We start from the raw sequence: 22059 nt of genomic DNA, 5'->3' as shown, positions 1-22059 counted from the left end.
TGTCCAGACAGGACAGCCCTGATCTGGGAGAAGGATGAACCGGGGTCAGAGGTCAAGATAACCTACAGGTCAGCACGTTGGAGTTGATTGAGGCGATTGATGTGTGTGTGTGGTTGTGTTCCTCCTCTTCTCGCCTCACGCCTCCTCATCGACGCTTCTTCACAGGGAGTTGCTGGAGATGACGTGTCGCCTGGGCAACCTCTTGAGACGCCGCGGCGTGAAGAAGGGGGACTGCGTCACCATCTACATGCCTCCGTGCCCGCTGGCTGTGGCGGCCATGATGGCCTGCGCCCGCATTGGCGCGCCGCACAACGTGGTGTTCGCGGGGTTCAGCGCCGAGGCCCTCGCCGAGCGAATCCGAGACGGTGAGGCGGTGGGCGTGACCACGGAGGGACCTACGTTAGCGTGGGTTAGTGATCGAGAGGGGACGAGGACGCGGTTCGGCTCATTGTTTTAGTTTTAAGGGCTGCAGCCGTCTCGATAAAGTCTTGCTCTTAATCTTGCTCCTAGCAGCAGATATTTTTGAGTGAAAACGCCCTGATAAACCTCCGAAACAGTACTTGCCCAGCACGGGCAAGCGACGCCAATAAGCTGAACGCAATGTTGTGGTCTTGTTATTTGACCCAACACAATTAACAAAAAGTCAAAGTGAGAAAAAAGTATTGTAACTGTTAAAGTCTGCCGTCCTGATTCACACGAGCCTCACATCTCCAGCCCAGTCCAGCACCGTCATCACGGCCAACCAGGGCGTCCGAGGAGGCAAAGTGACCGAGCTGAAGAAGACCGTGGATGCGGCGGTCCAGAGCTGCCCGGCGGTGGACCAGGTGTTTGTTGCCATGAGAACAGAGAATCCCGTCGCCATGACAGCCAGGGACGTCGCCATGGAGGAGGTGAGAGATCAGGCCCATCGCGTCTTGATCTGAGCAGAGGAGGCCACAAGTGCTCTGTGTCACTTTCCTTCTGCATGAATACAGATTTAGAAAGTTGGCTTAAAAAAAAAACTATTGAAAAAATGATTTGAATCAACTCTTCAATATCTTTGGTCAATACTTCATGTTTGTGAAAGGTTGTGTTGTGTTGCGCACACATTCCGCAGGAGATGCTGAAGGAGGATTGTGTGTGTGAGCCGGCTGCCATGGACAGCGAGGACGTCTTGTTCCTGCTCTACACATCAGGCAGCACAGGGACGCCCAAGGGACTGGTCCACACGCAGGCTGGATACTTGCTGTATGCTGCTCTCACTCACAAGGTAAACATATACACACCCCTCCCCCCCGACCTGCAGCTGCAATATCCCACGAGTGGAGGCACAAACCGCTCTCTTATGGTCGCCTCGCACCGCCAGAATGTGAAAACACAATCCCGCTTATAAGCACATTTATTTCACCCGACGGCGCAGTATGTCTTCAGCTACCGGGACGGGGACGTGTTCGGCTGCGTGGCAGACATCGGCTGGATAACGGGGCACAGCTACAGTGTCTACGGGCCTCTGGCCAACGGGGGGACCACGGTGCTGTTTGAGAGCACTCCCGTTTACCCCGACCCAGGTAGGAACGTCTCCAACTCGTAGCACAAAGAAAAGCTCTTCTTACATCCAAAGTTAATAATCTTTCAATAAAAATCTATTTTTTCACAAGCAGAACCACTATCAAAGCATTGTGTTTGTATAAAATGTCATTTGTGTGTTGCCCAGAGCTCTGCCTCCTCATGCCAGTATATATATGATAAACTGTTTACAGTGGCCATACCTTCCACACTAAAATTAGGACCCTTGTGTACACAGGGGTCGGCACACACACACACACACACACACACACACACACACCTCAAACTAGTTTAGGTCTCAGTCCTCAGGCTTTACCCCGACCTCTCGTTTCTGCTTCAGATACTCTGTTTACTGCACCACGCTGTAGAGTATTTGTTCTGACCTCTGCTCACTGCTGTGGCGGCCTTTCCTTTTGACAGGAAGGTACTGGGAGATGGTGCAGAGACTCAAGATAAACCAGTTTTATGGGGCTCCCACCGCCATCCGCCTGCTGCTCAAGTACGGAGACCAGTGGGTCCACAAATACGACCGCTCCTCCCTCCGAACCCTGGGCTCCGGTATGCCGAAACCGACACTCACCAACACTATCATGGGCCCCTAGAGATCACCACTTAATGGAAAATAAGTTTCTTAGTAAACATCTGCAACAACATATTATTTATAGAAGAACTTGCCGGTTCACTTTTGCCCTTCCATTCGTGCAGCTGTGCACGGACGCAGCGTACACAGAGTGGTGTGGATCTCGCCATTTAAAGTGGTACATTTTTAATTTTTTTTTATTTCTCACAAGGGTATTTCATTGAATCATCACTCGTAGCACGTTTCATTTTCAAGGCTTGATGTTTTGAGGCTGTGTTTTCATTCGGTGTCACAACCGTCGTCCCACTCTGCAATCATCCTGTGTGTTTATGTCCCTTTTTGCTTCGACGCGTCGAGTCGATTTGTCCAAGTCAACCCCGTCGTGTGAACAAGCTGGCCCTTGTCCACAGTAAACGTTGCATGCGCGCACAATGTCGAGTTGCAGGAACAATTTCACGCTCCCTTTTTGTTTTGCCGTGGTTCCTTTTTCCCCCCCCCCATTGCTGCCAAGCACACACGCCGCGTGCTACACACTGACCGTGTATTGAAAGCTAAGCCGGGCTGCTACGTCAACATTCCATAGCAAAGAACAGCATGACAGGAGATTACATGGTAACACACACGCACACACCTGCTGCCTTTCATCATGGAGCGTGGTGGTTGAAAACGAAGCTCAGCACACAGGATGGAAATCCTCCAAACGCATTTAAACAGGAACACATAACAAATGTTTGAGTAGGTAATGTGATCGTGTCCCGTCTCTGTGTGCAGTGGGTGAGCCCATCAACACGGAAGCGTGGGAGTGGTACCACAGAGTTGTTGGGGAGGGACGCTGCCCTGTGGTGGACACTTGGTGGCAAACAGGTAAGAGGGAATTTATTTATTCATCGGCTATTGCTTGGTGACACAGAGGCATTTAAACCAGATTAGCCAGGTTTCCATCTAAAGTCTGACAGAAAGTTGGAAAATAAATCCAGGTTAACAGTCGTAGCTTTGGACGAATTTGTCCATTTATTGTTCAGAACTACAAGTGTATTCATGATGTTTGTATGACCAGTTTGCCCAAAGCAGAAAACCCCTTTTTAAAACTGAGCGATTTGTTCCACCAACTGAGATGTATGAAATGCATTGTGCTCACTGTGAGGTTGGTTTGGTCTCGTGTTGCTTTTTGAGGGCAGTGTTCTGTAAGTCCTCCGTAAAGGTAAACAACCGTTGGCTCCATCTCTCTGACGATAACAGTGTTACGCAAACATGCACAGTCGTGTGAAACTATACGTACAGAACATGTGGGTCTCGCACACACACGGACACACACACATGGACACACACACATGGATACAATTAGGGACGTTTTGAGTGGAACCAGGTTTTCAGAGGTAGAACATCTGATTTTGGTAGCAAAGGCATGAACTAAATCTCAACCTTTTTTTTTCCCTCTTAATATTCAAAAATGATGATGTCACTGAAAAATAACTTCCCTTTTTTAAATAGCCTATGGTGGTATATCGTGGCATGTTAAAAATCAGCTGGTTTTGCCTAAATCCATTTTAGTGATGAACACAAGACTTTATCCTCAGCCCCCCCCTAAATTAGATTAAGTGATGACCAACTGGAGCAAAGCTGCACTGATTGCCATGAGAATGGCAAATTCTATGATTAATGGGCGATAATTAAACATCAGAGCATCATGAGTTTGAGAATTACAGACACAGATATGACCCAAATACCCTACTTCAGTTAAACCGATTATATGATGTTATTTCCCTGGACCGGTGTTTTCAATTAGGACTAAGTGGCATTATTCATAAATGCCATTTGGTTGATCTGGAAGCAAGTAGCCAGTTTAGAGACTAAATTAGATTTTGATCTGCCGTTGGCATAAGGCCTCCGTGTTGGATCGTAAAGGACTACGGAGGTGAGAGAATGCAAGGGGTCACAACCAGAAAGTAGGAATAAACATGAATAAATTGTATCTATATCAGCGGTGTATTTAGGTAACCAGCATATGAGTTAAGCCTGCGTGGAAATGTGCATTGATAATACAAAGAACTCTGTTTTATCTCATTCCACATAAAACTGTTGAGTAGTGCACAGAAATCTCTCACTTGGACCCTTTAAGGTGACACAAGTTGTTTGAAATATGTATAAAAAAACACATAGTATTTAGAGGAAAGCAACAAAAGTAATTGAAGTTGTACCATGTCAAAAATAGTATAAAATCCTGAAACAGTCATAGTATAAAGTGACAAAATCAGTAAGGTAAGTCAAAGAAATCGTATTTGTGTTAAAAAAGTTATAGTACAGTATGTCAAAAATGTGTAGATTGAAGATACATAGAATGTGAATAAGAAAGAAAAGTCAGTTTAATGCATAAAATAAAGTTATGATGTCAAGCTAAAATATAGTGAAGCGTATAGCGTGTCAACAAAAGTAATTAAACAGCCATAGTATATTATGTTGTATTAGATAATTAAAAAGTCTACATTGTGTCAGAAATGTAGCAATTCATTGTAATTTATCTGGAAAATTATTTAAAAAAATATATATTACCGAGAGTGAGACTTGATTCTAGCTAAACATGAGCTACAGCGGGCTGCCAGTTCTTTTAGCTTAGCATCAGGACCGAAAAGGTGAATAAAGTGAAGCTAGGAGCTAAGCCACAAGTCTCACAGTTCCAGTCGATTTTGGACAGGATGCTATTGTGGGATCATCTGTTGTGTCCTACTTAATAACGGGTCCCACTGCTGCTCCCAGCTCTGTTGTCACCAACACCACCGGGCGGATTAGCACGGCCCGGAGGTCCAGGCAAACCTCATTTAATTCCACAGTCTACATCTTTTTAGTGGATCATAAATTGTTAGTTTACTCACTGCTTGTAAAAAAAAAGGGCCCTTTTTGAGTTTTAATGGAATTCATGGAGAGCAAAAGCCTAAATAGAATCTGTAAATAAGATAGTAGCTTTACCATTTGCCTTGTTTTGCTCTGTGTTCATAGAGACCGGAGGCATCTGCATCGCCCCAAAGCCATCAGAGCCAGACGCAGAGATTGTCCCAGGAATGGCCATGAGACCTTTCTTTGGCATTAAGCCCGTGCTTATGGACCCTGAGGTGTGTGTGTGTGTGTGTCTTGTCCCTGACCCTTTTAGCTGGCTGGGAACGGCCTGGGTGGAGGGTCAGATTAGGATTATAAAACATTCACCAGCTGTGTCACTTTTGATACCCACCCGGCTCCCACCCATCAGGCCCAGTGCGTGCGTGCCAAACTCCCCATTAATAATCTGTCGTACCACTTTGAGGCTGTTGGCAGATGATTTTGAGATGCACAGATTGTGCAGACAGTTGGAGAGCCGGCTCATCTCTCTTCCTGGTGCAGCATTTTAAGGGGTTTAATGTCAGGGGAATATATAGATTTTCAGTCTGGTTCTAGTTGTACATCAATCACCGTTCTTATTGATCACACAATGCTAAAAATGACAAGGCACCGTTTTGTACTTTTTAGCACACATATGTTTTTATAATCTAGTTTGCCTTCCTTCACATTATCACTGTGCTCAAAGGGAAAAGTGCTGACTTCTAACGACACATCGGGAGCCCTGTGCATCGCTCAGCCCTGGCCTGGCATGGCCAGAACCATTCATAACGACCACGCCAGATTCATTGAGACCTACTGTCAGCCCCATCCTGGTACAGTATGACGACTTCTACTTTTATAGGCTTCAATTCCCTTTTTTTCTTACTGAAAACATAATCTCTCCTTCGTCATCTCTGTGGCAATAGGTTACTTCTTCACTGGGGACGGCGCCTACCGCTCCGAGGAGGGTTATTACCAAATCACTGGCCGCCTAGATGATGTCATCAATGTGAGCGGTCACAGGATCGGCACCGCAGAGATAGAGGACGTGGTGGTAAGTGTGGCTTGCAGTAACAAATTCACTTTTCTCGCATGCAATGAAAGCTTTGATCTTGTGGATCATGACAACATTACATGTTGTGGCAATTCATGAATTATTCATCAAGGTATTTATTTTTTCACCGTATTGAAAAAAAACCTGTCAGGCTGAAAAATGTAAACTGATTTATATATAATCACATTTAAAAGTAATAAAACATTTTGAAAACCTTGAACAATCAAATAGTGATGTGTAGATTTGAAATCAAATTGACTTTGTACAAATGATCTTCACTGCTTTCTGTAACAGAATCAATCCTCCTCAGTGGCTGAGTCGGCTGTTATAGGATACTCGCATGACATCAAAGGACAAGGTGACCATTGCATTTTTTTGTTCCAGCAAACCGAAAACTACATGTAAACATTCATTTAAAAAACAGGAATGTCCATCATCGTAAAGACTTCTCCTTGTTTTCAGGAATTTATGCCTTTGTGGTGCTGAAAAAGGACGATGAGGTTCAGGGGGAGGACCTTTGTCAGCAGCTGAGGAACATGGTCTCTAAGAAGATCGCCAAGTACGCCTGTCCAGACTTCATCCAGGTAACCCTGCGCCACCGCTTTTGAATCCACGTCCGACTACAACAACTTGTACTCAAGTCCCGTCATTCTCTCAGATCGTCCAGCGGCTGCCCAAGACGCGCTCGGGTAAGATAATGCGCCGGGTGCTGCGGAAGGTGGTGGAGCGGGATGTGGACGGGATGGGTGACCTCAGCACGCTGGAGGACCCTACGGCAGTTGAGGAGATCATCAGAGGTCATCTCGAGCTCTGTGGTAAACCACTGTGATGAGGTGGTGCCTGAAACGTGGAAGCTGTGCTTGCACGTTAGCAACTATTTTAAACATTCCTTTGTTGTTTTTATTGTATATAACAATTTTATGAAATCAGATACATAAAAACTATGTATAACCCACAGATGTACTCTCGAGTAAATCAATGATTGTAAAAATAACAATAAACAAATGTTGAGGTTTTAAAATGTCCTTTTTCATTGATTTGTTTTCATAAGGGATTTTACTGATCATTTCAGAGGCGTCCAAGTCTTTGGGTCCAGAATGTTTAGGTCAAGCTCTGTCCCCACGATGTGAATACATTCAAACTGGATCAGAGCAGGTTTTCACATCCACTGCTGAAACTGTTTTAAAGCAGCACGTTGAAGAGCACTTGTGTGTTTCATGTCTCAGGATGACCCCGCTGTCACGGTGCTTCTTCTCCGAGGCTCCTGCTGCCTCCTTTTAACTTGGTCAACTCCCACAGGCCTCCGCCACACAGTTTCAACTGGACGTCGTGGTACTGCGACAAAAAGAAAGGATGACAGGTTTTCAAGAACTGACATTAAATGAGTGCAAGTTAATACCATCTGATTAAAGCAATCTGATTAAAGCAATTGCCTTTAAAAATTGCATTTGAGAGAAAAACAAAACAATCCAATAAAATTATTCCTCCAACAGCAATCTGAGCTCAGGTTTTTCCACTTTCTCCATCTGCTTAAAACAAAGTCCTTGTAGTTTCATGCTGGACGGGACACAGTACCTTCACCAGGCTGCTGCGGTGTCCCAGGCTGACCAGCGTCATGCCCAGCTGTTTACAGGTCGAGTACAGCTGTGCTTCTGCCTCCTCCGTCAGCGCGCTGGTGGCCTCATCCAACACTGCACACAGAAATCAATACGAAGATGTCTGATGTAGACTGGAAATGTGCAAATGAGAAGTAGTAAGTGATGGGGAAACTGCCGAGTCAGAATCCCCAAAAGGTCTGATCCATAACACACCTGCGTATTTGGGCTGCAAGTAGAAGAGACGCGCAAAGCAGAGACGCTGCATTTCACCTGGAGACAGAACATCATACCTGCAGAGAAGAAAACTGGTTCCGATTCTGCGGCACAGTTGTAGCATTAAAGCCATTTGGTGTTTTTCCTCTTACCAGTTCCAGTCCACCTTTTCATCCAGCCCGCCTGTGCGCTCCAGGAGACTGGCCTGCAGCACAAGTTTTATCAAGGATCAGAATTCAAATTAGTAGTGAAATGTTGAAGGTGAATAAACTATTTAGTAAAAGGAATATAAATGTGGAATAAAGTCACTCACCACTCCGGCTAATTCCAGGAATTGTATAATTCTGTCATCGTCTACTGACCCTGAAGGAAGCAAACTCACCTTATGAATAATGACTCAGATGAGAAATGATACCCATCATTCTACACACCCAAGTTAGTATAAACTTACACAGATGCATCTTTTGTTTAGTATTAAATGAGCTGCTTCAAGCAAACATATTGATGCCAGGAAAATGTAATTTAATGTCATTTCATTTGTTAAATTGGCGCAACTTAAGTGCTTTGTGTCTATATTTAATATGTCAATGTGGCACCGTTTAATATTGAGTTCAGTTAGAGTGAAATCTGATACCTGATGCAGGGTAAATATCCTTCAACGGGTAGATCACCTTAAGGGAAGAGAGTTCCATTTCATTTAGTTGAATCTGGTTAACTTATCTATTCATTCATTCATTCATTCATTCATCAATCAACAAGTTACAGGCCACAAAACGAAGACCACTACCTGCTCCCGCAGCGTGCCGTCAGTCAGGTAAGGTTTCTGGGGCAGGAAGAGGGTTCCTCTGGGCCCGAAGCACGTGGTCATTTGGACAAACCCTGAGGACACGGGCGGCGGTTAATAACGCTGCGGCCGACGCATCGTCGCTCACGTTCCAATCCAACGTCATCCTTTCTCACCGCTGTGTGCCTCCCAGAGTCGGTTGAGGACCCTCAGCAGTGACGTCTTGCCGGTGCCCGTGTTACCCACCACCAGAAGATGGGTCCCCTCGCTGATCTTCACACTCAGATCCTCCACCAGCAGCTTGTCCGAGTAAGGAGATTTGTACGAAAGATGGTCCAGGACGAAGGCGGTGTCCGCGGGGCCCGCGTGGATGTTGAAGTCACTGTGTGGAGACATCAAAGTGAAGCACAAGCACTTATTACTCATTTTTGCAGTCTCCTTTTGCTCTTAGTCCGGTTATTTTGTCTGTTCTCACACAAACCTGTCAAAGTCGTAGCTTTCGCCCGATGCCGGGTCATAATCGCACTGCTTGTGCAGGATGTCATCCATCACCTCCCTCAGCTCCCCGATCCTGACCGTAACACACACACACACACACTTCAGTGATAGAAAGGTGGATGGCATGCAGGTATGCTGCAGTCATCATCCTGCCTCCAGGAAGTCATTTTCGGGTAGCAGTGAGATACCTGTGGGTGTATCCGGCCACGTCGGACAGGGTGGTGGACAGGTCTATCAGCTGCGTGAAGCCATTTATCAGGTAGATGCACACAAAGGCGTTCTGAATATGAACAAGAAGAGGGGGAACCAGAGCACATAAAAGACCAGATGAGGAACCAGGAACAATGAGGCACTTTGGATATGAGCTAAAAGACATTTCTTAAATATGCTTTTTGAACAAGTCTTGGACACTCGTCTGCAGTTGTACAGATTTAATTTAGATCTCCAAGAAGAGGAATTCAAGCTCAGCATGAATGAATAAGAAGAAGAGAAAGCTTTTGCTGCCACCTATTGGTTACATTAGCAATCACGTTCATATTCAGCAAACACTTCAAAACCTCGGCCATCTCTTAACTAAACTATACTATGGGAAGAAAGGGTAAAACGGGAGCATATATATATATATATATATATATATATATATATATATATATATATATATATTATATATACACATATATATATACACACTCACCGGCCACTTTATTTAGGTACCCCATGCTAGTAACGGGTTGGACCCCCTTTTGCCTTCAGAACTGCCTCAATTCTTCGTGGCATAGATTCAACAAGGTGCTGGAAGCATTCCTCAGGGAGTTTGGTCCATATTGACATGATGGCATCGCACAGTTGTCGGCTGCACATCCATGATGCGAATCTCCCGTTCCACCACATCCCAAAGATGCTCTATTGGATTGAGATCTGGTGATTGTGGAGGCCATTTGAGTAGAGCGAACTCATTGTCATGTTCAAGAAACCAGTCTGAGATGATTCCAGCTTTATGACATGGCGCTTTATCCTGCTGAAAGTAGCCATCAGAAGTTGGGTACATTGTGGTCATAAAGGGATGGACATGGTCAGCAACAATACTCAGGTAGGCTGTGGCGTTGCAACGATGCTCAATTGGTACCAAGGGGCCCAAAGAGTGCCAAGAAAATATTCCCCACACCATGACACCACCACCACCAGCCTGAACCGTTGATACAAGGCAGGATGGATCCATGCTTTCATGTTGTAGACGCCAAATTCTGACCCTACCATCCGAATGTCGCAGCAGAAATCGAGACTCATCAGAGCAGGCAACGTTTTTCCAATCTTCTATTGTCCAATTTCGATGAGCTTGTGCAAATTGTAGCCTCAGTTTCCTGTTCTTAGCTGAAAGGAGTGGCACCCGGTGTGGTCTTCTGCTGCTGTAGCCCATCTGCCTCAAAGTTCGACGTACTGTGCGTTCAGAGATGCTCTTATGCCCACCTTGGTTGTAACGGGTGGTTATTTGAGTCACTGTTGCCCTTCTATCAGCTCGAACCAGTCTGGCCATTCTCCTCTGACCTCTGGCATCAACAAGGCATTTCCGCCCACAGAACTGCCGCTCACTGGATGTTTTTTCTTTTTCGGACCATTCTCTGTAAACCCTAGAGATGGTTGTGCGTGAAAATCCCAGTAGATTAGCAGTTTCTGAAATACTCAGACCAGCCCTTCTGGCACCAACAATCATGCCACGTTCAAAGTCACTCAAATCACCTTTCTTCCCCATACTGATGCTCGGTTTGAACTGCAGGAGATTGTCTTGACAATGTCTACATGCCTAAATGCACTGAGTTGCCGCCATGTGATTGGCTGCTTAGAAATTAAGTGTTAACGAGCAGTTGGACAGGTGTACCTAATAAAGTGGCCGGTGAGTGTATATGCTCTCCTTTTGTGTAGAGAGAGCGCGAGAGATTCCCACTTGTACTAACTGTTTCGGTTATTACGGTTTCTTATTCCTCTGGGGAAGAAATATAAATATCTATGAAATAAAAAGCTAAAAGTAGTAGGAACGCAAAATAAATAAAGAACGCTTACCTTACTGATGAGTGCACTGAGCTCCCCAGGAGTGAGTCCGTTATAGATACCGGTGAAGATGGGAATGGCGATTATAATGTAGCTGAGATAACCTCCGAGGTAGTCGAACGTGTTTACCCCGACTGAGAGAGAAATCAGAGGTCAACCGGTGTAATCACAACGAGTAGGGTGTGTGTGTGTGTGCGCGAAGTTCTTACTATAAAGCCAGAGCTCTTTGTTGATGAGACTCTTCTGAGTTTGTAACAGAGTCTGCAGCCTGCGGTCGGTCCTCATGTGCTCCACTTTACCGGCTCTGTAAACATAGCAGCATTTTTGCAGACTTCTGTAACTTTCTCTCCAGGATCGGTGTGATTTGGTGTCTGATTCACAGTTACCAATGGATACTGCACAATCCATGGATGTTATAGGGTATTGTTTGCAAATACTTTTTGTAAAGGTCTGCAGGCCACATGCATGCACAAGACAAAGTGCCTCACCTGTAAAAAGCTGCAGACTCTGCATTGACACGGATCTGCATGTGCTTGAATCTGGAGATACAAAAACATACCTTTTTTTTTGAGGCAACACAATTCAGGATTGTAATTTGAACTGTTCCCCGTCATTACAAAATCAAATGTTTTTTAACTTGTGTCGTGTGTTGTGTTGAGATTAAATTCCTCTTTCACAGCTGACACATATCATGTGTTGTTATAAAGAGGCTAAAGGCATTTGGCCAAAGTGTACACACACACTTCCGCTTCACAAAATGACATTTCCTTTAAAGGAACCATCCAAAGGAGGATTTGCGTCAAGTGAAGCTGACAAACACCCTCCCAACCTGCTGGAGTTCAAGTGTCTGTCTGTCTGTCTGCAGTTAGTGACTTACGTGACTGAACTTACCTGAAGTCTCCCTCCAGTTTTTCTTGCTCAAACAGAGTCGACACAATGGGCCCCATAAGGATTTTATTGGCGATGGTGCCAATCACAAAGTAGCCAAAGATACTCACAGGGCCGATCCAGCCGGTGCTGCAAAGAGAAGAAGCTTTATTCATATAAAACAAAGGCAAACCATATAGTCATTTTGCTGAAAGTTGGTTCTGAAAGAGCCACACAAAAAGCAAACATTTAAATACATTTAGAGATGCAGCAGACTGTTTGATTAGACAGAGGAATCGTGTCTGACATTTGTTAAGAGTCACTGACGACAGGTAGCCTTTATGGTTTCTTAAACCACATACTTTGAACACATGGCTAAAATAAATCATATCAAATGCATTCCTTTTTTATTGCAAATTTGGCTGAAATAGGATTAAAATATAATGATTTTTAAACAGAGCACAGTGGATTTCTCTGATGATGCTTCAACTTCAGAGGAGGTTAAATGTGTTTAAGTGGGTGGCGTCTGACAGTTGTCACGGTGCTCTACGGACTTACCTATAAAAGCAGTGGTAGGAGTAGTAAGCCAGCGTGAACGGTGATACAATCAAACGACTGGCCATGGTGCTCATCTGTTTACACAACCTCTCTGCATCCTGACTGATGCGCTGGTCTCTGCGAGCCACACGGACAGAACCAATTACACGATGCCTTCTTTTGATGCTGTTAAATGTTCTGATGTTAAATATGTTCTATAGTCTGGTATTACTCAAAATACTTTCAGTTGATACGATTCGGTGGTGGTTTGTTAATTAATTGAAATTCCATGTGTATGTATTATCTTGATGAAAAGCCTTGGATTAGACTACAAAGAGGAAAACCATTCAAGCTTACGGATTGTCTATATCCTCTCTGAGAACATTGAGTGTGTAATAGACTCGGCCCTGGAAGTAGGACGTATGCAGGCTCTCCGTTAGCGTCCTCCTCCAGCTAACATACATCTGATTGCAAATGTACTGGTCGATACTTTTCAACTGGGAGAGGGAGAGAGGAGCACAGAGAGAGAGACGTTTTCTATCCGAGTGGAGCATCACAAGAGACAATAGAGGCTGATTAGACGATGATCTCTGTGAGGGTAACCAGAGCAAATGTTCCATCATTCATTATATTTCAGAAATGTCCAGCTGCTGCGTCAGTGGTGGAAAGATCAACCTTGAATATCAGTTTCCAAAGTTACGCATTTGCAACTACTCGGGTTCAAAATCCAAGTATCACGTGTGTGTCGGCTGTAAAATGTCAGGTTGACCCGACCTCGTAAAGTTTCCATTGTCTATAGTAAAATCAAAATCAAATCCAATACAGAGAGAGAGAGCTTTCTTTAAGAGTTCATAGTCACATGGGGTGAGTGGTTGATATTTGGGTGGAGTCATTCTTTCAGTGATAGTAAGATTAAGTTTCGTACTACTGTTACTAGGACATAGCTTTGAACAACAAACCAGTTAACGTCCTGGATATCGTTTATCTTGTTGATGAATAAATCCTCATTGACATTTTAGAAATAAGTGACATACAGTATCCATAATAGGTCAAACAAGCTTCTACAGTAAATTGAGAATTTAAAATACCATGGCAAAGGAAAACCCCTTTTTATAAATATGCTATCGTTTAAAACAAAACCATCTAGGTAAGAGTAACTTTCCCTAAATCTGCAAACTCCGACTCTGTAGTACAGCACAATTTAAAGAATGACAGAGCAAACGGTGGATCTCTTTTGGTACATTTGGGCTCATACAATCAGTGGGTGGGTCAACTTGTGCGGCCTCTCACGGCTCCTTCGACCTACCGTGGAGTTGAGTAAGATGAGCACCATGGCCGTGCCCACCAGACTCTGGAAGCCCGAGTAGTCTTTGTCTGCCAGCACGCTGTAGAAGTGACTGGGGAGGACGCCCACTTGGTAAATGATTAGCTGCTCTGGAGACGGAATGAGAAGAAGCTGTGTTAGCGCGCTGCTGGGACAACAGAGACACATACGACAATATAAAAGGAAATAAGGCAACCTTTGAGCTCCAGGTGGGGAGAGAGGGTGGGGGGCTTGAATGTGTCTCATGATGAGGATAAATGGAAGAGACATTTCACCCCCACCCCCCATTTAACCTTTCACACTACCACTACCTTGATGAAACCTTAAAGAACACTAGTTACCTGTGAGAGTGACCGCGAGCAGCGTCCCAAACATCAGAGCACTCTGACTGGTCCATGATGGGAACAGGACCTTCTGGATGCTGCAGAACCTCTGAATGAACGTCCAGTCTAACTTAGGTCTGTCACAAATACGCACATTTGTATTAGAAATAATGGCAACGTTTGGATCGCATTCATTTTACAAGCTGGGGTCACGTGACGAAATGTCGGTTTGGTTTAACTTAAGTTACACAATTTCCCCTTACACCAGCTTTGCAAGTAATAACCGGTGTCGTGTATTTTCACAGCTTCTCTCCGGGTCCGTATTGGACACACCTTGCAGCTACATTCTTACCTTTTCTTCCTTCTGGCATTTGCCTTTTCCAAACGAGGCATCTGCACTCTGACGGGGAGGTTTAACAAAAACAAACTTTCCCCACGTCCCTGCGGCGAATAGACTCACTTTGGACTAACGGTTAAAGCTGTTAGCGGCAGCTAACAGCGGTAACGGTCAAACCTGAGTAACAGCTAGCTAAAAGTGCCGCAAGAATGACCTGTCACGGCTGCGGTAATTCAATTAAATATCATTTAATTAAAGCATTGTCTTAGGGACTGCTAGCTTGCTAAGCCACTGAGAGGTGAGTTTATAGGCGGATGTTTGGTAGGGAAAGTAAAAGTCCGGACTTCCGGTACAATGCACTCGTTTTGTTTTCAGAATAAAATGAACAATAAAATGCTTTTTTCAAACACGTCGGTGGCCTACAGTCGCTAAGTCACATTTAATTAAAGTCAACGTCGCTTTATTGGTTTCGAGTAAAAAAAGCATAAAATAAAAGTAGACAATTATATTAATAATAACAACACAGATTACTATCTCTCGCAAGAATTACTTTTTGCCAGTTCAAAGAGCTTAGAAATACTTTAATTGTAAAACTATGGCAAAAAAACCATTAAGTAACATTTGTGTTCAATACAACTTGTGTAATATACTGATGTTGTTAGCTGCTAAATAAATAATAGTGAAATTGCACAGTCAGGCCATGCACTTATCACTGTGCGAGTTCAGAGAAGCCCACTGATTGTGCTGGATGCAATTTGGGGTTACAAACCAGATACCTAATACCTTATCCATGTTGGTCAAAGGTTAAGCATGAACCCAATGTGCTTTTGTTGTACATTGAGTAAAACAAATGTTATCACACTGCATGCCTTCTCTCACTATTGACTAAACAAAAATGCAGTTATTCTGGATTTGTGGCAGCGACTCACACACTTGCAACTTTAAACAGTACAGCAATCATTCATTGTGGTTTACCAATTATTTTAAATCTGATTAAGATGTATTAAACCTCTCTTTTCTGGAGTTATTTCCTTATTGGAACACATATTCTTTAAATGTATTCACGTATATTATTTTTTCTGCGTAATTTAAATTCCATCCATGAAACAGATGAGAAGGTATATTATTCAGTAATCAAACGTACAATGCACATTGTTCTGAAATCCCAGATTCTCTGATCTTCAGATTACTTGCTATGAAAGTTTACTTCTGAAATTCTGGAAAAAAAATGCATTGAAATGTTTTTTTTGGAAGATTTTATTCTTGTTCCCATATTTTTTTCACGAGAATACAATCCTTACATAACAGAAATGGTTGGTAACACTAGACCTGTACATACTGATAAGTACTCAGTATAATGTTCAGGCAATACAATTCTGACATAAATATTAAAGCAAATCATTATTTGGACATTGCAACAGTAAATCAGAAGAAATTACAACTTTCAGACTAGGGTCAATGTTTTATATACTGTAGTAAGGAAGGCCACCTGAAAAGCCACCTAACCACGATTCTTGAAATCAAGAAACAATATTGTTTTAGATTTTATTCTTTAGCAACAATTCAGGACATTAGTTACAATGGCAAAACACTTTATCAAAAATAGGCTATATTAATTTTAAGCTTTCAAATTACACTTGACGCAAAATACAAATGGATTTTTTAAACAAGCACAAAATATGTACAAAAGCGAGGTAATGATATAGATAATAGTGGCTATGATAATGCAAGAAAAAAATACAATACAAAACACAGGTTTCTCCAGTTTTTTTTTAAAGAAATGGCAATTGTGGATCCAACCCCAACACACGTGAACGTGCACCTGGTTGACTATTCATCAATGGCGACAACTAAGATGTGATGTGACTTAATAAATGTTCATGGTTAGGTGTTTGTTTTTGGAGAATGTCAAGCTCTGACAATGTTCTTCAAATTAATGAAAACAAATCAACAATGTATTCCTCATTTTTGCATCATAATGGTACATTTGATAGATTTCCTATTTGCAAAGCTCCTATTACCACTAGGTATTAAATGATATATTAAAGGGATAAGGCTGATAATGTTCCATATTATCATTGTCAATAAACCCATTGAAACAGGCAAAAACCAAAATTGATTTGAGGCACCAAAACTTTCCTACTTCTTCTGGTCTGTGTGGGATCAACTCATTATAAACTACTGAGCTCATGCTCATCATAATGAAGGAACATTGTACCTTATTGGTGTCTTTTTGATATTTTCTAGACAACAATGGAACTCAATAGCAAAGAGGAATAATATCACCAAATGTATTCATTACATTAGTTTCTGTTGTGCAGAAACATGGATTTATCATGTGTCAAAAGCAGAAGCGTGTTTCCAAGTGCCCTTTGCCTTCAACACGAGGTGAACAGGTCAGCAGCAACAGATACAGCTTGCATACACACGCAAAACACTCAGACAAGGTTTAAGATCCTAAAAATGAGAGGCACCACACAGACGCAACTGAAACCAACAACGCTGTAGACGATGTAACGGTACGGCAGCTCTACTTTCATGTGCTGCCTCGCTTGCCTTACATCATCTGAAGGCAGCCCGAACACTCGACACAAGAACGGAATAGTCACTGCTTTCATAACCATTCTCGTGACGAGGATGACAGCGACTCCGATGAAGAAGCGCAGCAGAGCGAGAACCACCAAGCCCGCTGTGATTGGTGGTAAAGTTAGGGGAAGTGAGGACAGTGGCGGATCCAGCAGCAGCCCCAGCTGATGGTTAACGTGGGTGCCGATGGCAGCGCCTACCCCGGTGCCCAGGGCCTGAGCCGTGTCCCCCCGAGAGGTGCTCCAGGAATCCAGAGAGAAAGCCACGAGTCCGAAGCTCACGTGGGACACGATAATCACGAGGGGAGCGAAGGGGTCCGTCATGTAGAAGTTGTCGATCTTGCCCAAAATTGGCTGGAAAAAGGCTAGGATAAGAAGGCTGTAGAGGAAGCCAGTTATTACCTCCTGCAACACAGGGACACAAATCACTGTAAACCACGGAATGCCAACAAGACGTTTTGTTTCACTCATATTTGCACATAAAAGATGTTTTATGATTCTTTGTGTTTTGATTGCAGACTTAATCCAGGACGTTTGACTGCAAATGCATAATCAGTTTTTGTAATGCAGAACATTAACGTCCGCTAAATTGGTTGGTTGGCAACCATATCTAATCTGGCCTTGATTTGTTTATTGGCTCGGCCTAAAGTTTCCTCTGATAATTAGGTTAAAGTTCCTGAGACGGTCGTAATTACAACACATCGGGCCTGAGTGGCTGTCATGCATAGGTCATGTTTGACCTTCCGCCGAGGTATCCCTCAGACTTTCTGGCTAAGAGTTTAGGTGGAACACGGTCACTTTTTATTCTTCAGGTATTCATGTTTCGGTGAGGGATTATTCATTTCATGTGTTTTATTTAATGTACTTACCAGAACGGAATGCATCCCCATGTAGATTCGGCTCACACACACCAGGACACTCCAGCTGAGAGCCACACAAAAGCCAAAGAGGAAGGAATACTAGAAGCAAGGTAATGAAATAATATTAATATAAAACAAAAAAGGTGGGCCCCTAAATAGATGTAGTAGGATCATGGAACCACGTTTTACAACTACCATTTATGCAAAGGCATGACCCGATTATACCGCTAAGCAAGGTGCCGGTAGGTTTGAGCCCCCACATCGCTCTGCAAATGCTACAGTGAGTGTGCTAATGTCAACACCACAACTGTGTCAACGTGATTATGGAACGTTTAACACGTGGACTCGATAAAAAGCACTAAACAAAATATGCAGCAGAAACCTCTTGGAATGTTATTAGTTTAACAGGCATTAAAAAGCTATTTGAAAAATTGAAAGTATGACCCAATGATGGTGCTAAATAGGAAGGTACAGGATAACTAAAGTTACAACAGTTCCACCTCAGGGGAGCGTGAATATGTGCCACAATCTATGGGAATGGCGATGTCCATTGTGGTCATTTACAAAACTACAAATTTCTATTTCAATCAGGCTGTCAACTTTATACACTGGAGTGAGTTCTTCCATTTAGATGTTCCATCAAGTTACTCGTGAAATTAAAGTTGATTTAACTGGAAAAAGGTCCTTAGCTTCGAGCTCTCCGATCTGGCTGATTAACTACAGTCTCTGGTAAATTCACTCTCCCAAATTCTAACACTTCCAGTGACCTGTGTTCTCATCAGACTGTCTCACTTTGTTCTTTTGCAGTTTTCTCTTAATGCTCACTCATACTTCACCTAAATGACGTTCACTAGTCCCTCCTCTGTCTGTGTAGGTTTTACAATGTTGAAGAGTGAGTCTTTGGTTATCCAAAAAATCTAAACTACCTTTCCGCGAATCGTGTACTATTGACACACCCAGTCCTTTCCAAATGTCTGCTTGAACGGGAATGTTTTTGGGCAACAAGCTCACACAAGATCAGACAATAAGAATTAACAATGCTTCAAAAGGCAGGATGTTTTCTTTTCTTTTTTCTGGCTGTAAATAGACCCACTGACCCTCATAGTTGGCACTGGGGAACTGTGGAGAAAAGGTCACACGGAGCTTTTTACATGTTGTTAGGTTCAGATGCCTTGTGTACTTCTTGAACTGCGGTCTTTTCTTATCGGGATCTATTTCAGCTGAACCTTGAAACTGTGGCTCCCAAGACCTCATCATCTTCACATCATAGCTAGAACACAGAATAGTAATGCAATGTGAAGCACAAAATCACAGACTTAGCAGTGAAAAAACTTAATTTAAATGTGCGAGTTTACGACCTAGTTGTCTGTAATAATATTTCAGTTCAGTTTCACACTGCGAGGAAAGGGGGGGGGGGGGCTTCAAACCATTGTTCCTCTCTGTGTAGAATGTATCCTGTTGTGCTTATTACCCATTAGATCAGCATGAATACTACCCTGGTGTGCGGTGTCTTGTGTAATTTGTGCATTTATACAGAAATATGCACCATATAAGCATAATATCAGCTGACCTTTTCTTTTGACACAAGGCCATACGTGGTAAGCAATGCAGCAGATACTTTATCATGTTAGTTCAAGGTTCCCGGCTGGCATTGAGATAATAATCCAGTTTCAAACACTAATCTTCATTAAAAAGCACACGAAAGGAAAGTTATTTTACAGGTGTGCCATTTTTTAGTGGAGTCAAATTTCATAGCCTACTAGATGAACAATGATGGGTGTTCCTGATGGAGATGTTCTTATTTGTTATGCTCGAGTACTTTAATATTAGCAGGAAAACTAAGAATGCAACTTCAGATTATTTGCAAGAACACACAATTTCTTGAATTATGTGTTCAATGTATTGTGGTTGTACCAGCACTCCAAAACCCAAAACCTTTTCTTAAGCATGATGTCATGAGACAAAGAAGAACCCCCAAAAAGTTACTTATTATCCCAAAACGTTTATGCAAATCCGCTAACCAACTATGCAATATTAGGTCTGACTATCAAAACTCATCAAACTGTAAACATGTTGACTTTGGGGCCCCTGAAGCAGTTGACCTCTTTGCTGGCGATCGGCCTCGGAAATCAGGCTGTACACCTCTACACCCCCGACCAGCACCACCCTAGATTTGACGAGGGGTTTGAAAAGGTCTCTCACCTGCCACCGCTCATAGGTCAGCATGAAGAGACAGAAGGGTATGGCCGTCCCCGTCATCGCGTGTGTGGACGGCATGCTGTACTCGGAGTTGTAGAAGACCTCCACCTTCACGACGGGGGGAGAGGCCGGCCGGGACCAGCGGACCATGTCCTTGGTGGACTGTCCCACAAACAGGTTCCAGGCCCAGACCACGATGAGTCTCCGGCTGACCAGGGCGTCGATGTTCCAGAAGAGGAAGGGGAAGAAGGCGATGAAGAACATCTCGTTGCCCAGCTCGGTGCCGAACGTGAACAGGTAGAACAGAAACTTGTTTTGGATGAGGAACTCTTGACCCACATCTCCGGTCAGGGAGTTCCTCCGGAGAGGCTTCGCTCTGGTGGTGACCGGCTCGACGTCAGCAGCAGCCGCTGCCGAGGAACCGTCGGGGGTAACGTCGCCTTGCGACCAGTTAACCTGCGGGGAGGTCGCGTCCCCGGTCGCCCCGTTTCCCGCGGGAACGTCCGAGCCCGGTCCTCCCTGTTGGACCCTCTTCCTCAGCCCGGGACGCTCCGTCTCCGAGTCTCCGCCGTCAGACTCGGTCGGTTTAACCGGAAATGTCCCTTTAACGCCGCAAACGTACTGGAACCTGGCTACATGGCGCGGGTGTTGGAGATGATTACACAGCCGAACAAACTTCTCAACAAAGTCGTTCGCCATGACTTTAAAATGAACGTAAGATTTTGTTATGTTAAAAACGCACAACGACGCTTAGTCGTAAAAGTAGAGTTCATGTTCTTCGGAGTGAGCTTAAGGAGAAGTGGAGCTCGGTGGCGGTTGCGTTCCTCTGAACGAAATAAAAACCCGGTGGAGGGGGTTAGCTCGCTAGCTAGGAGCAGTTACACCTCACTAATACCTGGACTCCGCGTTCAAGTCGCAGACCTTGTACGCCGGCGTTGACGGCAGTATCCAAAGTCCGTTGAAGTGGTGACGGTTAACCATTGCTTCACGGTTTAACCTAATTCACGCCAGCGAACTGCGTCAAACCGTTATTCCCGTGGTCGCTCTTCGTCTTCTTCTTCTTTGACTTCTTTTCCTTCTTCTTCGTCGGACTTAATGTCAGTGGCCCATAGGCAAAAAAAAGAGCTCTCCCTGCTGGAGTTATGCTCAATTACATATATTAAAATAATGATCAAATGTATGTACGATCATTATCAATAATGTAATTAACAACCACATGTTTCACATAAATAAATGTTCATATTTAAGGAATAACGTACGAGAGGGTGTACTGTCTATTATAATAGGGGTTTTATATATATATATATATATATATATATATATATATATATATATATATATATATATATATATATATATATATATATATGTTAGTAAAAATAGAAAGTTGTTTATATATAATATAAATCTCAGGCAAATGCACGTGTACAGGTCTGAAAATCCAGAGACTATAAACCAATTTAACTACGAGGTGTTATAGCAGACCTCCAAAATAAAAGCTTCAAATAAAGCCCTCCAATTTCATTTTCTTCCATGCCGATGTGATTGTCATGTATATATTTACACACGATATATTCGAATTCGAGGACTGAACTGCATTAAGCAGGTAAAGCTCCTTCCAGAGTATGTATAGAGCAAGCTTATCCCGATATGTGCGTATGAACATCACGGTTGTGGATGTGGTGCGAACATAACTGGAAGGGGAAAATTCTTTTTTTACGGTGAATATTGACACATTTGTTGATGATGTTTTATTTTTATTTCAAAAACCGCAGTCCGGAAGTACCTCGTGTAAACCACCCATGTGATCTTCACACGCTTGTGGTCCACGCTTCGGTCGGGCAGACAGCTGAGGCTGG

The 22059-nt window shown here is 43.5% G+C and overlaps 3 protein-coding genes across 3 annotated transcripts; 1 reads left to right on the top strand and 2 right to left on the bottom strand.

Annotated features, from left to right (window-relative positions):
- The first annotated feature begins 6 nt into the window (after window positions 1-6).
- Window positions 7-6858, top strand: LOC119194791 (acetyl-coenzyme A synthetase 2-like, mitochondrial). Its single transcript, XM_062559580.1, has 13 exons — window positions 7-68; window positions 166-365; window positions 715-890; window positions 1097-1249; window positions 1400-1547; window positions 1966-2103; window positions 2897-2989; window positions 5120-5232; window positions 5682-5808; window positions 5902-6029; window positions 6324-6387; window positions 6492-6613; window positions 6688-6858. Exons 2-13 carry the CDS (start codon window positions 179-181, stop codon window positions 6856-6858), a joined length of 1620 nt encoding a protein of 539 aa, XP_062415564.1. The 5' UTR covers window positions 7-68; window positions 166-178.
- A 166-nt stretch (window positions 6859-7024) lies between these two features.
- On the bottom strand, window positions 7025-14870 carry abcd4 (ATP-binding cassette, sub-family D (ALD), member 4). The gene is made up of 19 exons (XM_037449179.2): window positions 14572-14870; window positions 14238-14356; window positions 13879-14006; window positions 12930-13069; window positions 12594-12710; window positions 12060-12185; window positions 11657-11707; window positions 11378-11472; window positions 11181-11302; window positions 9311-9402; window positions 9106-9195; window positions 8801-9006; window positions 8628-8719; window positions 8475-8511; window positions 8154-8203; window positions 7993-8045; window positions 7841-7917; window positions 7605-7720; window positions 7025-7364 (listed from the first exon to the last, which is right to left on the bottom strand). The coding sequence occupies exons 1-19, from the start codon at window positions 14610-14612 to the stop codon at window positions 7269-7271; spliced, it is 1848 nt and encodes a 615-aa protein (XP_037305076.1). The 5' UTR covers window positions 14613-14870; the 3' UTR covers window positions 7025-7268.
- Window positions 14871-15815: 945 nt separating this feature from the next.
- LOC119194793 (sphingosine-1-phosphate phosphatase 1-like) lies at window positions 15816-21295 on the bottom strand. Its single transcript, XM_037449180.2, has 3 exons — window positions 20204-21295; window positions 18011-18100; window positions 15816-17546 (listed from the first exon to the last, which is right to left on the bottom strand). The coding sequence occupies exons 1-3, from the start codon at window positions 20897-20899 to the stop codon at window positions 16995-16997; spliced, it is 1338 nt and encodes a 445-aa protein (XP_037305077.2). The 5' UTR covers window positions 20900-21295; the 3' UTR covers window positions 15816-16994.
- Between the last annotated feature and the right edge of the window lie 764 nt (window positions 21296-22059).

Source organism: Pungitius pungitius, chromosome 20 (assembly GCF_949316345.1).
Source record: "Pungitius pungitius chromosome 20, fPunPun2.1, whole genome shotgun sequence".
Taxonomy (NCBI): domain Eukaryota; kingdom Metazoa; phylum Chordata; class Actinopteri; order Perciformes; family Gasterosteidae; genus Pungitius; species Pungitius pungitius.
Note: the sequence above shows the minus strand (reverse complement) of the source record. Positions and strands in the feature narration are given on the sequence as shown.

Bases quoted from the DNA above. Each gene is read 5' to 3' on its own strand.
- abcd4 (XM_037449179.2), bottom strand. From the start codon at position 14,612: ATGCCTCGTTTGGAAAAGGCAAATGCCAGAAGGAAGAAAAG. The intron at 8,512-8,627 runs GTAGTGGTCTTC...TCTTCCCTTAAG, and splicing joins ACGGCACGCTGCGGGAGCAG to GTGATCTACCCGTTGAAGGA. The intron at 8,204-8,474 runs GTATCAGATTTC...TGCTTCCTTCAG, and splicing joins GGATATTTACCCTGCATCAG to GGTCAGTAGACGATGACAGA.
- LOC119194793 (XM_037449180.2), bottom strand. From the start codon at position 20,899: ATGGCGAACGACTTTGTTGAGAAGTTTGTTCGGCTGTGTAATCATCTC. The intron at 18,101-20,203 runs GTGAGAGACCTT...CCTTGCTTCTAG, and splicing joins TGACCTATGAGCGGTGGCAG to TATTCCTTCCTCTTTGGCTT. The intron at 17,547-18,010 runs GTAAGTACATTA...CCTGTGTTGCAG, and splicing joins TGGGGATGCATTCCGTTCTG to GAGGTAATAACTGGCTTCCT.
- LOC119194791 (XM_062559580.1), top strand. From the start codon at position 179: ATGACGTGTCGCCTGGGCAACCTCTTGAGACGCCGCGGCGTGAAGAAG. The intron at 1,548-1,965 runs GTAGGAACGTCT...TCCTTTTGACAG, and splicing joins TCCCGTTTACCCCGACCCAG to GAAGGTACTGGGAGATGGTG. The intron at 2,104-2,896 runs GTATGCCGAAAC...CTCTGTGTGCAG, and splicing joins CCTCCGAACCCTGGGCTCCG to TGGGTGAGCCCATCAACACG.